At 32.2% G+C, this 17,145-nt stretch overlaps 1 protein-coding gene across 1 annotated transcript in view; it reads left to right on the forward strand.

Moving 5' to 3' along the window:
• The first annotated feature begins 449 nt into the window (after positions 1-449).
• LOC129802023 (uncharacterized) overlaps positions 450-17,145 on the forward strand; it is a 38,691-nt gene continuing 21,995 nt past the window's right edge. The window contains exon 1 of the mRNA XM_055847560.1: positions 450-3,462. Within this exon, the coding sequence (XP_055703535.1) occupies positions 3,313-3,462 (150 nt within the window). The 5' untranslated portion in view covers positions 450-3,312. The remainder of the gene's footprint in view (positions 3,463-17,145) is intronic.

The raw sequence follows: 17,145 nt of genomic DNA on the forward strand, positions 1-17,145 counted from the left end.
TTACAAATCTTTTTGAATTAGAAGATTTATGTGACTCGGTCTGTCCACCACATCCATCCGTATGATTGTCATCTAACCTAGATGCTTAAACGGTTAGATATAACCTGTTTAAGGCTATAATATAAAGGCTTAGAGGCTATAGATATATAGCGTCTTGAGATCTTCTAGGAACCCGCTTTTGTGTCAAACCATGGGCCATTAAGGATTTATATGTGTGGTGTCACCAAGACTTAAATAGCATATATATTTTAAATATATATTTCCTAAACATAATAAAAAAAATATTTTATTAAGGCTTTCAAGAACATAAAAGTGTAAAATTGAAACTATCCTTTCTGATATTTTTATATTATTATTTTTTTTTTTCAATTCAATCGTTGGGACCACTCCCATGGTAAGTTGTCTTCTTGATATTGGGTTATTTGAAGCTAGATCCGTTACTCAGTTTACACAGGGTTGATAAGGAAAAGTTATTTAGACAGAAATTCAGTATATTTATCCCTTCACAGGGATAAGTAGGGGAATTTGGGGCACCACCAAACACGGTGTAGCACCGATTTTTTTAATTATATATTAGATTTCAAAGGACGATACCTATATGAATTCTACATGAATGTAGGGATGCTTGCTTACTGAAGAAATTATCGTCACAGTCTAAGTAGTTTAGAAATAAAAATCAATGTTCCTTGGTATCCCATGTTCGATGGTGCCCCAGTATTCCTTATCTTATAATAAGAAATCACTCCCCTCTTTAAGACATTTCGCGTAACGGTCGCGAATGCAGAGGAATTCTGATATGTATTTGTATGTAAAAGTAAGAGTTGGCTTCAATTCTACAGACCACATACCATAGAGTTGGTTAGGATCTAATATTTGCAAACTTTTTTTTTTTTGAAAAAACTTACTATGTGGTAGTCACGATTACTCAGAGTAGGTTCATCAGAAGTCAAAAAATAAAATATTTACTGTTAACAGATGAGTTGAACTAGTATTTGAACACTGGATTTTTTTCAAAATTCCTTTGTCCGATTACGGGTTTAATAATGAACCTACTCTGAGTAATTGTAACTACCACAACATAATTTTTTTCAAAAAAGGTCCCCGAACATCAGGTACTAATGGCTGAATTTTTAAAATTTTAAAATGAAAATTTCAGAAAATATAACTCAAATATTGTACTTTTATGTGTCTAAAAGGTCTAAAACTAAAAGCCTTTATAAATTTTTTTTCTGTATTTTGAAAAAAAAAAATAGAAAAATAGGTTGTTTTTTTAATCCTCGTAACCCATGTAACCCTTAACATGACCGTAATTTCCCTTCCCTTCTTTCTCTCCTATAGTAAAATTAAAATGTAAACCGAACATCCTCATACTATAGACATAGACAATGTTTTTCATATTTTTTAGACATAAAATCGTTTAGAAAAAAATTATTTCGTCTAAGAAAATATTTTCGAATTTTTCCTATAATGCTTTTTCGAGGCCAAAAGTTTAAAAGGCTCTACGAAGGGCTCTAAGGAGAATATTTCTTAATCGACTTAGGCAGGTTTGATCAATTATGGGAAGTTTGTCAATCATCAGTTTTAGGCTCTGAGTCTGAACCAGTCTTTGGGGTTGAAAAATAATTACGGAAAGATTACGTCAAGTATATTACAGGAATAGAGTATACAGCGATTTGTAATAAAGTAAAAGGCTGTAGTTTCGCGAAATCCGAAATAGATGGTTTAGATTTCTTTTGAATAAATCAATCATAGAATGAATTTCGTGCGAAATAAAAGTGTACAGAACAGTAACAGTACTTCGGTTTTAGCGGTTTTAGGTTTTTCGAAAGAATGAAGAATGAAATAAACATTATTTACTTATTTGAGAAAAATTTATTTGAAACAAAATTAATTGTTCTCTCGCTCTCCTACAAATTAGACATGAATGAGATTTTTTTTCGTATTTTCTCAGGGATTAAGGATAATAATCATATTTCATAATTCCTAGGTTATTTGGGAGGAATAGTCACAAAAAAATCTCGTTGGAATCAATTATTCTCTCCTGAAGAATGGAAACTTTTTTAATGTTTTTGTATTAGGTGTTAAAAATGTGTGATACATATATCGCTTTCTATGTAATATCATAGTCGATGAGTTCCCTCGATTGAACAGAAGGAAACAATGACATCATATTCACTTAAACGCATTATTCATACTATTTTATTCACAATTTCTGAAATTTGCATAAGTAGCAAATGTTTCTTGTTGATTTAGAATTATCGTTTAAAGCGTGTCCACGATTTTGTTCACGACCTATCCTGGAAAGTATAATACATTTTCTTCAGTTATCTAAACAAAAAACTCACAAGAATTACATGTGAAATTCGCACTCTCTGAACATGCGCCATTCTCCAATCGATTCATTACCAAAGTTCTGTTTTTATGTTTCTGGAAACTTTTTTATTTATTTATTTTCTTTTTTTTTGGGAGCATAATGATAAAGACTTCCATTTTTGTTATGTTAGGAATATTTTGTATTTTTTTATTGAGAAGTACATAACTTAATTTTATGAGATTTATTTTGAGAGAGTGAGAGATTTTTAGTGCAAATTGTGCTCTCGAATACTTCTAATAATTATCCTCCATTGCGTCGGCGTGGAGAAGAATTTCCCGTGTATTCTATAAAGTTTTCTTCTCGCAAAATTTTGTGAGAATCACGGAATTTCTCTCAGTTTCACTCCGACATTAAGATAGTGGTGTTGCAGATTTTTTTTCCTCATATCTTCATATAAACATCAGTCTTTCTGTATCATCATTCAATTCCTAAATGTCGTATTCCTAAACTTTATTATAGAGAAGCAGAGGATTTTTAGAAGAGTACTATTTTAATTTTATTTATAGAAAAATACAGGAATCTTTTAAAATTGCGAAAGAAAAAAAATAAAATGGTTTCAAGGTGAAAATTTGAAGTGGTCCAAGCGAGACAAAAGAGTCAGATGTCAGACACAGCTATATAGATCAAAGTCGCGGGAAATACCTATAGGTTACAAATGTCTATATAAGCCTAAAAATACTTTTTAAAAAAAACTCTTTCCAGTAAGACAGTAGTGTAGTAATCATGAAAGTATAAAGAGTGGATAAGAACATGGAAAAACTCTGCAGTTCATGGTGTAAAAAACAAAAGAAAAAAATATGAGAGCGTGAGAAAATGAGTGAGGAACATCTCAAGCGAAGCATTTATATATCTGCATTGCTGCAGATTAAATTGGATTTTCAGTTGAATACATCTATGCCAAATTCTTCCAAGTCAATGTATTAGGTTGTGATGGAAATATGCCCTTCGGTCGGCGATCACCATTGGAGGCACTGGCCCTGCCAGGTGTTATATTGGCATATAAGTACAGCCAATTTCGTCAACGAAGACGCGAGGCCGCCAATCGACGTGTCACTGAACGTGAACTCACCGCTTTGCATCATAAAATCGTAAGTCATCCACTAATGAATCCTTTTCATTATGCACATTTCATAGATTGAATATGATATCGCAAAGAGACGTCATATAATTTTACTCAAAATTACAGGTATTTTCTTAATATAAAAACTCTTTGACGCATTGATGACGCAATTCACACGCGCACAAAATGCATAATTTCAGCAAATGCACAATTTGTCCAAGAGTAGCAAATTATCTCCAAATTTACCACTTATATTCAACTACAAAATTTGTGTCTTAAGCTAATAGATACCAATAAACTATTTGTGAAATTAATTGGAGCTTATCCATCCATACAACATTTTAGGCTGCATAAAGTAAATTCTTATTGCGTAAATTATCACAAGTGGGGACACTAATTGGAACAAATGGTAGAGTACTCGGTAGATGTAAGTATTCCAAGTTAGAGTCCTCTTTTCAAGTCACAAAGAAATTCTTCTTACCCTAAAAACATTAGAATTTCATCCAGTGAACTCTACTGCATTTGATATCACTGAGCATGACAGACAATTTCACCCTTGTAAGACAAAATTATGCATGACTAGAAATTTCTGTGAAAATGCGTAGGTCCTGTATAAAATATCACAGAATAATTGTTATTATAATTATTCACATACCGTAAGTACAGGTGACTTTGCCCCTTTTTTTTACTATTTTTCAAATTTACTCTAAAAAATTAAACACGAGCTGCTAATCCCTTCTCCACTTTTCGCCATAATGACTATCAATATTGCGGTATTTTTTTATAGTTTATAAGCGTTTATAGTTTTATAGTTTATAGCGCCAATAGGACTTATTTTATAAAATTTCAGAATGTTAAAAAAAATCAAGACAAAAGGCTTGCATTTGGGATAGGGCGCATGTGACTGCCCCCTTAGAAATACCAAAAATTAACAATTTCTTATAAAAAAAAATGACAATGAAAGTCTTCACATCTAAGGGCAAGATGCTCGAGATCTACAAGATGGCGTGGTCGCCATCTAGATTTGACGTTTCTGTCCGCCATTTTGAATAACTGTTTAAATCTAAAACTCAACCGATTGAGCTGAAATGACTCTCGCTAATTCGGCTCTTTTAAGATCGGGCTACTTTTTAATTCGTGTGGCAGTTAAATTTGAAAGAGTTTGTTGACATTTTTCAAGTTTGAGTTTATTTTATCAAATAAAGCAACTATGCCAAAATTTGCCATAGTTTGACTTAAGTTATGATGTGATTATGCATTATTATGAAGTTTTAATGCAATTCATAATAAGTATGAAAATGTAAAATCAATATGAGTATGCAGATGTTCAAAAAAATCGTTGCATTTCGAATAGTTTGACGCCCGAATTTCTCTCTAATTTGGGTGACATTTCGGTCCCAAATGCCCGAATTTGCGAGAGTCTACTGTATGTTGTAGCTGATGCCAAGACCTTTCCCGTAAATATCTATGTTCCGATCTAGGTCAAGCAATTACATACATACAGAAGCTGCAACTATTAAATTTTGAAATAATCATATTTCCGCGGTCTTTATTATTTAATCTTGAATATCTGGAGCCAAAATGAAATGTCTTAATAAGCACTAAAATAGTTGAGGCTTTTATTTTAAATATTTTTATCGCTTGTACAAAATTTAAAAAAAATAAACGAAAATTTAATTTATTTATTCCTGTTTGTAACAATTTTTTTTAGATACTTAAATAATATGCTATTATAAGCAAAATCATCAATTTTTTTTTAGTTTATTTGTTAGATCGTGTCACCTAATTATAGCAAGCGCTGCTATATTTTTAGTGAAGTTTTCAATAAAGGAACCGTCCCATAACTTTGCATTCAAAAGTTGTTAAAATTTTGAATTTGGAGCCCCTATATCAAAGCAATCGCTTGATCTTATGTGTGAGTGTCAAAGAGGTCAAAGTTACCCGTTGGAACAAAGACACCCGCACTTTTGGTAAATAAATTTATAAAATTATCATAATAAATTTAATGTAGATGTAAAAAAAAAATCCGGAAAAACCAATGTGTAGCAAGCCAAAATTAACTGTGTGTCCGATTTCTTGTGAAAGCAGTACGTGAATTCTTATCGATTGAAGATATTTAACAAATTATTTTAAAATCTACCCAAAATGATAAACCCATAAGCCCCATAAGTTATGATAGTTAAAATTCGTATCAAGTAACCTCGCAGGCTCGCAGTGTTTCCAACTCGATAAGCATGCGAGTTCCATTGTGAGCTGTGTTTTGGGGATAAAGCTCGGGAAAATTCATCTCGATGGGCGCAATGGATCAAATTGACTCAACAAAACTCTTTTTACCCACAAAATTGATTTCGATTTTACACAAATTCCAAATTGTGCTAAGCACCCTGATTTGCAAATTGATCTATCTTTAGTTTGGTTTCGAAATAAGAAAGGTCGTGCAAGTCATGCCAGATAATAATTATACATATACGATTTTCACGAAAGTAGGTGACATAACCATTGGCTGTTTTTGAGAGGTGTTTAAGAAATTCCCGTTTCTTTGTTCTGGATACAAATCGATTTTCTCAAATTCATCGAGCGGTTGCATGTGAAGCACTAATTTTGTCCAGAACAAAATGAGTTTTCATCAAAATAATAAATTTTACATATAATTTTTTTGCTAAATTATTAACAACACATTTCGACATTTTGTGGAATGTCTAGCAATTTTCAGCGAGAATTGCCTTACGTAGTGCTTTTTATTTATTGTTGCATCGTAATATTTATTATTTATAAATATATGTGGAACAATAACCATAGGAATATGGCTTTATCGTAAATTGTTATTGATCTTCTAAGTTTATAGATTTGTGATTCTGAATATGTTTGGATAATTACCCTCAAAATAATAAGGATAATAAAAATCCTTTCGAACATTGAAAATTGTGAGGATAGTATATGTATTATATGTAGAACTGTTTGCTGTTTTCAGTTTATGCTGCTTATCTATCGCCTTTTATTTTCCTAGGATAACCCTATCTTATAGCTATCTAAATTAAGTTTTCGTGGTATAATTTTCCTCTATTGGCGAGAGATTCAATTATCTCTCATTGAACACGTGTGAAAGCTTCCTGAGAACCAACCAACCAACACAATAGTGGGAAAATTGGCGAAAAGCGTATATCGACTTGTCAGATTGTAAGTCGAATAACTCGATTTTTTGCAAAATTCGTTTTTCTCGTTTTTCAGGTGCCCCTTGACACCCTCTACCTTTCCTGTGAATATTATATCGGAAAGTTAATTATTCTCAAAGTTATAGCGTTTTTTTTTCAAAAAGCAAAATCAGAGACACATTTTTCATTTTAGTCAGGATAGGAGTCGAATAACTCGGCCGTGTGACGTCATCGTTTTGACTGTCAAGAGCATCCTGGCTGACTCCTCGTGTTTGAATGAGCAATTTGACGGTATTATTTATTGAAATATTTAATGTTACATTAAATCATTACAAAATAAATTTTTATCAGTAAAACACGTGACAGTAAAAATTTAAATTCCAAGGTTGAAAAACAACTAAGAAATAATAAATAGACAGTAAAACATTAAAAATAATCAAGAATATAAATAAACGAGCAGGAAACAAAATTAGAAAAATATAGTAAAAACTTTGATTGCTTTGATTTTTTACTTCTCATTTTTCTTTTTGACTGACTGCTTTTGGTAAAATAGTGTTTTCTTGAATGTTGTACCAGTTCATTTTATTCAAGTTTGTGCTCGTTTATACTGTGCCTACACTTTTTAACCCTTTAAAACTCAAAGTGGAATTTTACTCCAATTTTAAGTTTAAAGCTTCATAGCAGGAATTCTAATTCATATTATGCTAAAGAAATAACACCAATGTGTAAAGAATTTAATTTGTTTTCGTTTTGTAGAAAAAAATACTTTCTAACTTTTCTATTATTTAAAAGTAGGCCAAAAACCAAAAAATGGGCGTAGAATATCATATTGGTGTAAATTGCCACATTTTTATGGAGTTTCGCATCACAAATAAATATTTGAATGCCTTTTACTAGAGGAAAGTACTCCCCCTTCGAACGTTCATGCCTTCGAATAATGTGAATTTTCTTTTATTTTTCTAAGAGATTTACATATTTCTATTAAATATTAGTTAGCTTATCATCAATTATTGATAATTACGTGATAATTGTATGTAAGTCTCTCAGGAAAAATAAAAGAAAATTCACATGATTCGAAGGCATGAACGTTCGAAAGGAGAGTACTTTCCCCTACATAACTAAAAAAACATGTATAGGGGAGACCGGGGTACCTATAGCCAGGGGTAAAAGTAGACAGTGGATTTTTCTCGTTTTTCTTAAAATGTACATCGAGCAAAGTATTTTTTAATGAAAGTAGGAACACATCCCTATATTGCCAGAAATATTTATAACTCTGATCCTGTTATCCTACAATTTAAAAGCATTTTTATAAAATGGGTATAAAATTGTAGTTTTGATGTTACAGTTTTTGGACCAGCATTTGGTTTTCTGAATTTCTAGTCAAGATTTCATAGTTTTACCTCGTTTCTGGTTTAATAAACCTAATTAAAAAATATTTTTCACTTGGATAATAATTATCCACTTTTTTATATAAGATGATAAACACTGAAACAGCCCTCGGGGCTGTTGTAGTCACTCTTCCGTGGCGGGCTAAAACTATCAATGATTTTTCACTAATAGATGGATAATTGTTAGATGAAAGAGTACTACTGATATTCCAAGCAATATTGCCATTTGTATGAGCAACTTGAGAAATAGATTTTTTCAGAATGTTTGCATTAATTTTGCCTCAATTACAAAAATGTCATAAAAAAGTTGGCTAAAGCCCTTTTCTTTAGGTTTAAGTAACATATTTAGCATCAGTCGGCTTCAGTGTATCAAGTGAAACAATATTTGGTATCTCCAGTTTAAAATTTCATCTGGTAAACTAGTGGCAATTAGTACCCCAAAAGTGGCTATTTCTACCCAGGCAGGGGTAAGTGTAGCCAATGTGCAGTACTTTTTTCATTATCCTCTCAAGAAAAAGCCAAGGATTTTAGAGCTTTGAACTACACTGTTTCATATAGCCAATATCCTAATGCTACTTATGAAACATAAAAATATTAGACAAAACTTATCATTTTTTCACAGGCCACTCGCGAAAAAAAAGCTTCATTTGCTGGCTAATTCTACCCCTGTCTCCCCTACCAGTGTATACATTTATTGGTTTTTGTTACTTAAGAATTTAGATCCAATGATCACAAAAAATACGTGAAATGTAAAAATCTTTATTAGAAATTGAATTTATGTGTCCTGGAACTGTTGTAGAAGTCTTGCAAATACAAAAAAAATTTGAAAATATTCTGTTTTAATGAGAATATCCGCGTTTGGTATGTTATGCCAGTTTGGTATTGTACGTGATATTTTTTCTCGGCTTTCAAAATGTTAACACTTGGATAGAGTTGGTAAATTTCAAGAAATTTCATGAATTACCGCCTAAAGTAGGTGGTGACTGCTGTGAAATTTCTGAAATTTTATCATCTCTACACTTGGAAGGACCCTAGTGGCAGCCGTTGCCAATTTAGTTTTCAATTTAATTTTTAATAGTGAAGAATATAACATTTCGCCTGGAGGCCTGATTGAATGCGTGCAGAATTTATCTGGCTATTTTTTCGTTATAAAATTTTGAATAAAAATTAAATATCAATGTAAATATATTGCAAAAACAAAAATCTGCACTCGGAAGGACCAAGTGGCAGTTGCTGCCATATGCATTTTATGTGGGAGTTTGACGTGCCGCAGATGTAATTTTCTTGATTGTTAGTGTATAAAAGCCTTAAAAGAACAAATTGAAAGTGTTTTTGCAAATTATTGAGAAGAATTATGGGGGAAAGTGACATGCCTTTGAATGCGTCAGTTTTTGAATGCTTCAATTTTTCTCTTATTTCCCAAAGCTAAAAATCCATTTTGTTAAGCGAAGTTAATAAAAAATAGTTAATAGTATTAACTATTGTTCATAAAGTAGAATTTTTGCTTCGAAAAATAAGAGGAAAATTGAAACATTCAAGGCTACCGCATTCAAAGGCACACCACTTTCCCTTACTCCATGATTCTGATAAAGATGAAAACATCAAATGGTTAAAAATCTTTAGATACAGTACCCAAGGAGATGGAATTTCTGATTCAGACAACAGAAAAGAACTGACTAAAGCTCCGAATGTTTAAATGTTCCGAATGTTCCGTGACACTTTTAGTTAGGGTTCTACGAAGTGTTAAATATCACTTACAAATAACTTAATACGATTCGTATACTCACATAGTAGTGAGTGCGTATAGGAATATCTACCGAAACAATTTTAACAGGTGATGCGTCATCAGCCGGGACCTTTTGGCATCGTGGAAAAACGCGAGTTGTTCGACTCTTGTTCTGAGAATTTGAAATGCCAGCTCAGAAAAAATATTACAGATCGGAAAATGTTCTAATAGTTAATAAAATATACAATGTATTGTGATTTTTTTTTTAGAAATAAGATAGCTATTAGCGATGAATATTAGCGAATCCTTTCGTTTGATGTATATATTATGATGATGAAGTTAAATTATTTGAATTATTAGTAATACAAATCTCAGCTTTAAATCGCTCTCCTGTAAATTTGACCATTCGCGAGTTATTCATTTTATAGTCTGATCTGTTGGTATATTTTCACCAGTTAATCATTTTTTATGTTCCTACTATTTAGTTAGAATTTATAATAATATAACACACTCTTTTATTGTACAACCAATTTTTAAAAACGATTATTTTTTCTCTGCAAGTCTTTAGAAGTAATTATGAAAGAATTTTCTGGACCGGCATCTCCATTATTGGTGTAACTCCATTATTGGTGTGAAAGAGCATGAAAGCAAAGTGAATATTTAGGGAAAATCCTATGGGGAGTGGGTGGGAAATATTTAATTTTTTTACTTAAAATCTTTATATGAATATATGCGACAATATTGATATTAATATCGAAAAAGGATTTACTATGTTGGTCTATTTATGCTGCCAATTAAATTTCAAATGAAATTGTGATTATCCAAGAAATGCACTAACACTTTTGTGTTGAATTTCAAATGCTTATTCATAAAATTACGCTGGTAGTTTTGCATATTTATCTAATCTGATTTGCACCAGAAGCGCCCTTCACAATATTATTATACTGTAACATGATAGTGTATTCAAAATACGCATCGTGTGTCGTGTCTATACACAGTGGGCGGATTAAGGAGTGCTCAAGTTAGTGAAACCTCTGCTTTAATCACTATTTCCACTCTTCGCTTGACATCCAATTTTTATCGATCTGAGTTACTGAGGTCAGCTGTAAGAAAGGGAACATAAATTCAATTTAATCACACGTTACGGAATTTATTTTGGACTACACCAACAAATAATATTAGATGAAAAATAACGCAGTAAAGAAAAAAATGAAAAGCTTCGAACTAATGATCTCGACAGTTTTTCCTAAGAATTAGAATGGAAAGCAACTTTTTAAGTGAGAAATTTTTAGTTTGTGAAAAGTAACTAGAAGGAAAATAGGCTTATATAATTAAGCTTGTAAATTATAGAACTAATTTTATATTTCTAAATATGTACATAATCTCACTTGATTTGATTGCACTTGGCCCAATGATTACAATAATTTTATTCTTTCGTAGAAGCTTCCTTTGAGAGTTCTGCAAAATAAGTATGCACGTCTACTATTATTGCTTAGTTGGAAAAAGAACTGATTTTCAGGGAGGAATTGCTTCAGTGGGTAAAAGTTAAAGGTATAGTAAGTGACGTTCCTAATAATCTCATTAATTTATAACTCTCAGAAAATAGGACTTAATTTTCCCAAAATGTTTCTAGAAAGTCCCTAATGTAAAATTTCACTTTTTCCAAATACCACACACATTGTCATCTCGTCTCATTTTCTCTCAACAAAAGCAATTATACGATGGAAAGACGTTCGCAGAAATCTATTTTTATGTGGATATCAAGATATAGATAAGACAAAGTTCAGATCTAAGGCTTAGCCATAAGGCTTAACTTCCTTAATTTCTTATCAGTCGAAAATTTTTGAAGAATTTTGACTTAGAAATGGATTATTAAGGAGAATAAATCTATTTGAATCAGAAGAACAAATTAAATTGATTGATTGATTTATTTTTCATATCTGTTTTTTCCCCACCCCCATGCGGCCATCGCCGTCTTAGCGTCGGTTCCAACCTCCGGGATGAAAACGATGGAAAATCCCTTCATTGGTTGTATGTTTAGTGACCGTGCATATGCACGCAGGACACTTATTTGGGAAAATGGGTATGCTCACAGAGAGAGAGAGAGAGAGAGAGAGTAGGAGAATCTAGCCATGAGGCTGTTTGGCTTCCCGATTTATTTGTTTGCTATTTAAGGTAAAATTGGTTGCTATTTAGGATTATAAGACCTTCAGAAACTAGGCTAAACCCCTAGTCTGAAGACGGTCTTATTCTCGAACCACAGAAGCTTAAATTATAAAAAAATCTCAGTCAGCAAATATTTTATCAGTCCATCACCTTCCCCTCAAGAAACATCAAATTACTGTGGTGTATGGGGAGCGAGAAAAGATCTTCTACACGTATTTATGGCTATAACTAACTACAGTGCTGTCTCGCTATATGCACAGTTTGGGTACTTTTTTTGACAGTTCTCTCTCTGAATACAGTAGACTCTCTCTCAATCGGGAATATGGGGCAAAATGTCATCCGGTTTAGCGATAGAATTGAGCGTCAAAGTCAAAACCTTTGTAAATTCCACAAAAAGCGCTCAATTATAAAGAATCACGAAAAAATAGGAAGAACTACAGCGAATTTGATCGAATTAGTTTCATAATTAAACGTGAAAATTGTCAACAAAATTTGTCGCCCGATTGAGAAAGAGCCGATTGAGCGAGAGTCTACTGTATGCACAACTTTTTTTGAAATTCCCAGCGGTTTTTTTCTTTCTTTTAATAAATTATCATTTTTTATTGTTCTAGAATTTCCCGTGTTATTTTAAATATAATATGAGACAGAAAAAATAAAATTAAGAAAATTAAAAACAAGAAAAATTAGTTACGAAGAAAATAATTTTCTTTATTACTTTGTCAAAATGTGAACAAATTGATTTTGAATGCAACCGACACAAAAGCTGTGCATATAGAGAGTGTGCATATAGAGAGACAGCACTGTAGATCTAAATCGGTGCTCCTGGACAATAGAGTGTTTCAACAAGAAAAAAAAATTTGGCACTATCCTCAAGGTGTTGTATTTGATGAGACAAGAAAGTTTTTCTTCGACGACCATAATGATCAAACGTTGTTTAGAGGTGACTGAACGACCCTCTCTGTAGAACATTTTTCTGATTTTACAATACAGAGAGGGTCGTTCAGCCACCTCTAAACGGCGTCTGATCATATGGTCGTCGAAGAAAATTAAGGAAAACTTACCCTTTTCCACTGAGCTATGCACATCTTTCATCATCAGTTTTCTTGTCTCATCAAATACAGCACCCTGAGAATAGTGCCAAAAAAAAATTTCCTTGTTGAAACACCCTACTGGACAATCAAACCTCGAGGGATTGACTGATCCTTTCACGATGAGGCACCAAAACAAAAGAAAATTGTGTCGTGTTAGGAATACATCAGAATAACAATTCTTCACCTAAAATCTTTTAGAGTCACTTTTGATCGCAATTTCTCTGACACACAAAACCCATTTTTTAAAAAGTAAAAAAGGTCAATATGTGCAATAATATGCTGTGGAAACTCAATAATTTAAAATGAGTAAGCTGCATCTCAGGTTATGCATACCTCCGCCTCTGTATTATTTTTTTCTGCAGTAGAGAGTGTTCTGCTGAGGTTTGGGTCAAATCTACGCATGCTAAATGCATTAATCTCGCTCTCAATTATACAGCGTGTACTATTATGGGTTGTTTAAAAAGTAAATCAGATGGATTTGCTTTATTAAACATTTATTTGTTTAACAAGCTGCTCACCGCAAGTTAGAAGACGATTGTTTCAAGACTTTCAAGATATCAAAAGTTCTGAATAAACCTAGACATCCTCTTCATGAATAAAAATGAGGGTCAATGTGAGGTTGAAATGCATTCTTTTAATGGCTTGGCGAGGTTAAAGGACAATATGAAAAAGTAGAATTTTCGTGTGGTGATTGGTGTCAGTTGTCACTGTGCGGAAGCAGACCACCTCACATTTCTGTATTTGTCCTTTGACCATTGGAACCATTTGATGGAATTGGTCATCTTTTAAACACAAATATTCTAATGCGATTAACGTGGCCCGATTTTTTGCACAATATATCGACGGCTCCATTCCATACTATGCTAAGTCGACTTAGCTTTATATTACTCCGAGAGATATGTTGTTCCTGGGATCAAGGTCTGCAACTGCTGAAAATTTGGTGGTCATCCGATGTCCAGGTTAACGAGATATTCCATTTCTTCGAAAAAAAATTATACGAGCAGCATAGGAAATCGCCAACTTCAAATGGCTCTTATGAAAAGTTGTCATTCTGAGATAGCATAGTATGGAATGGAAGCGTCGATATATACAGTAGAGTTCCTCAAATTTAAACTCCTTAAATTTGAGGGACAGTTGAATTCAAAATATAAAATTTGAGGTTATGCAAAGAAAGTTTTGCGTGTTGTCTGAATTAGAACAATTTTTCTCTGGTGTTTCCTCAATATTATCGTATTACATTAATTTCCGCAACAAACTGCATTTATTTCACAATAAATTAAATTGATATATTCTCTAAAGTTATTTTTCCTAATTTATTAAATATTGTTCAAATTTGAGGAACTCTACTGTAAATTTTATTTTTCAAATTTTATTTTGAAATCGACACAAAGTGCAAAGAGTGCTTAAAAAATCATTTTATATACAAATCTTTAATTATAACAGATTGCAACGCGTCCCAGCTTTGCGAAATGCTCGAACTCACGAGATAGAGCTATCCAAGAATTATCTTTTTGCATATTTTAGCTGAGATTCTTTACAATCTCAGCTTTTGTGATCACAGGTGAAATCCGACCTCGTCAGATCGAGATCAAATTTTGGATTTACACTTTTTGACACTGACGGTTAATCTCATTTTGACGGTCGACTCCAGAGCAGTGGCAAGTTGGAAAAAAGTCGTTTATAATACTGCTTTCTCTTTAAGATCGAGCAGTAAAAAAATACGGTTTTTATCAAGTATTTATACAAAAATAATATTGAACTTTCTGCGTTCATAACTAATTAAACATTTTAAAACTGGGTTATGTAGATAAAAGATGTTTAATGTAAAATTTGGGCAGTCTTGTCGTAAAATTGCGGCTTTTAATATCTTGTGTGGCAAAAACTTATTATGTTGTGCAGTATTTTTCTTTATTTTCAGTTTTAATGAGTCATTCTATGAATTCTTTTACTATTGATAAGTGGCTAATATGCTGAAATATGCTTTCTAAAAGCTTTAAGACACCTTTTTTTATTTGAATAAAACAAATTGATGATATAAAATATTTATTATCTATTTATTTTGAAGTACTTTAAGGCTTATTGCCATTTTGTGCATTGTTCAGTTTACAATTTTTTTTAGGCTTACAATTAGCAAAGAAATATTGTAATTACTGCTAATATCTAAAAAGAAGTTGGTCTTTTTGCAACACTCTGATTGCGTGCTAAACGTGTCAACAAGCAAACCAGTAACCACAAAAATTGTGACAACACCCCAATGCAAAATTGCTACATTTAGAAATAAAATTTTTGATTCTAATTAGTGACATAACACTATATCATTGGTCTTTTGCGTGCGAAGCAAAATTTTATTATAATGAAATTATTGTAGTTAATTAAGAACTGTGTGGTATGCTGTCAGGGCTTAAAAATTTTCGCGGACATTTTTCATATAATTTTCAGGTTATAGATTTTCAATATTTATTATTATAATAATAAAAGAGAAATAAATATGAACACAATGTTTTATTTTAGAATTTTTACTGTGAACAAACTAAAACCTAACACATGTTTGAATCTTAATTTACTAGGTGTATAATGGAAGTGTTTAGGTTATTTCGAAGTAACATAACAATTTTCGAATAACAGTAGGGGAAAATTAGCAATTTCAAATGTGACCTGAAAATAATATTTTTAAAGATTCTCGCTGAAGATAATTTTAGGAAAAATTAGGTCTGAAACTTGATTGAATTTAAGATTTGTAGAATCTCCTAAAGCTTTATATTTGAGTTTTTGTATTTTTATCATCTTTCGAGAAATCTTTTCTTTTAAAAGTGTTTAAGAAAAAGAACAATACAATTAATTAATTATAATTGGCGCAAGTAGCTGTACCACAAGCTTCTTTAGTACTGGTATGCCTACACGTTACTATCAGATCCTATAGCAAACATTTTAAGAATTCGTCGGCTCCAAACAAAAATATTGTAAGTCTAAAATGCAACTATTCAGGAGGGAGGTTTAAAGTTTGACAGCTTATTGATTTATATTATTTTCACTGCAAACTTTTAAAACTATTTAATTATACTTAAACATTGAATATAATTCAATGTTAGAACATTGTAATTTTTGTAAATTTATTCATCCGATGGATGTTTGGCATATGCAACCTGTGAAAGAGCTTTTCCACCGTTTTGCTCTGGAGGTTGGTCACCAACGCTAAGACGGCGGTGGACGCCAAAAACTATAATTACAACCTACTCACATCCAAATTTATCAATGTTGCAAAAAATCTTGTATTTATGATAATGCTCAGGTGCAATAAATAATAAAAAAAAATAATATTTAGTGCAAAGAAGATATTGAATATTTTCAACACAAGGACAGACGGATAAACAGAGCGACGTAATTTCTCAGAAATCATCGGAAATGCGAAGATATGTTCAGAAAAGTGGGTGGGAGGGGGGTGGGAGGTGAAAATTTGGGGGAGCGAAGAGTGAAAAAATCGAGAGATTATTATGCTGCTCATTCTGTGGAACTCGATCAGTAAAATAAAACGGCTGTTCCTAAAACTCTTCCATTCTCCGCATCCCATATCAATCAAACAGAATACAATTGAAATTGCACAAAGACAGCCCACAGCAAGTAATCAGGTCAAATTCTTGCAATTGACCGATGATCAGTTGCGGGATTCATGTAATACAAAGTAGCATACTTTAGCTGTGATGATGAGTGAGATCCCTAATTCGACTTTACATGTCCAACATCATGAAATAATGCCAGAAGACGAACAATATATCTGATAGTATCTTCAAGATATAGGGGAAAGTGGCCTGCCTTTAAATGCGGCAGCCTTTGTACGCTTCAATTTTTCTCTTATTTTCCAAAGCTAAAATTCCATTTTATTAATCGAAGTTAATAGAAAATAGTTAATTGTATAACTATAGTTCGCAAAATAGAATATTTGCTTTGAGAAATAAGAAAAAAATTGAAACATTCAAAGGCTGCCGCATTCAAAGGCAGACCACTTTCCCCTACGAGAAAGTGACATTTTCATGTGATGTGTGAATTATTGGTTAAAAATAAGTGCGGGTGACATAACTTCAGATTTGTCAATGCTTAATTTTAAAAATTCTAAAAGTTATTCTAAAATCCCAGATAAGCTTTTGATAGCTGAGATTCTTTACAGGTGACCTCGGAATGCGTGCCCCTTAG

Source organism: Phlebotomus papatasi, chromosome 2 (genome assembly GCF_024763615.1).
Source record: "Phlebotomus papatasi isolate M1 chromosome 2, Ppap_2.1, whole genome shotgun sequence".
NCBI lineage: Eukaryota > Metazoa > Arthropoda > Insecta > Diptera > Psychodidae > Phlebotomus > Phlebotomus papatasi.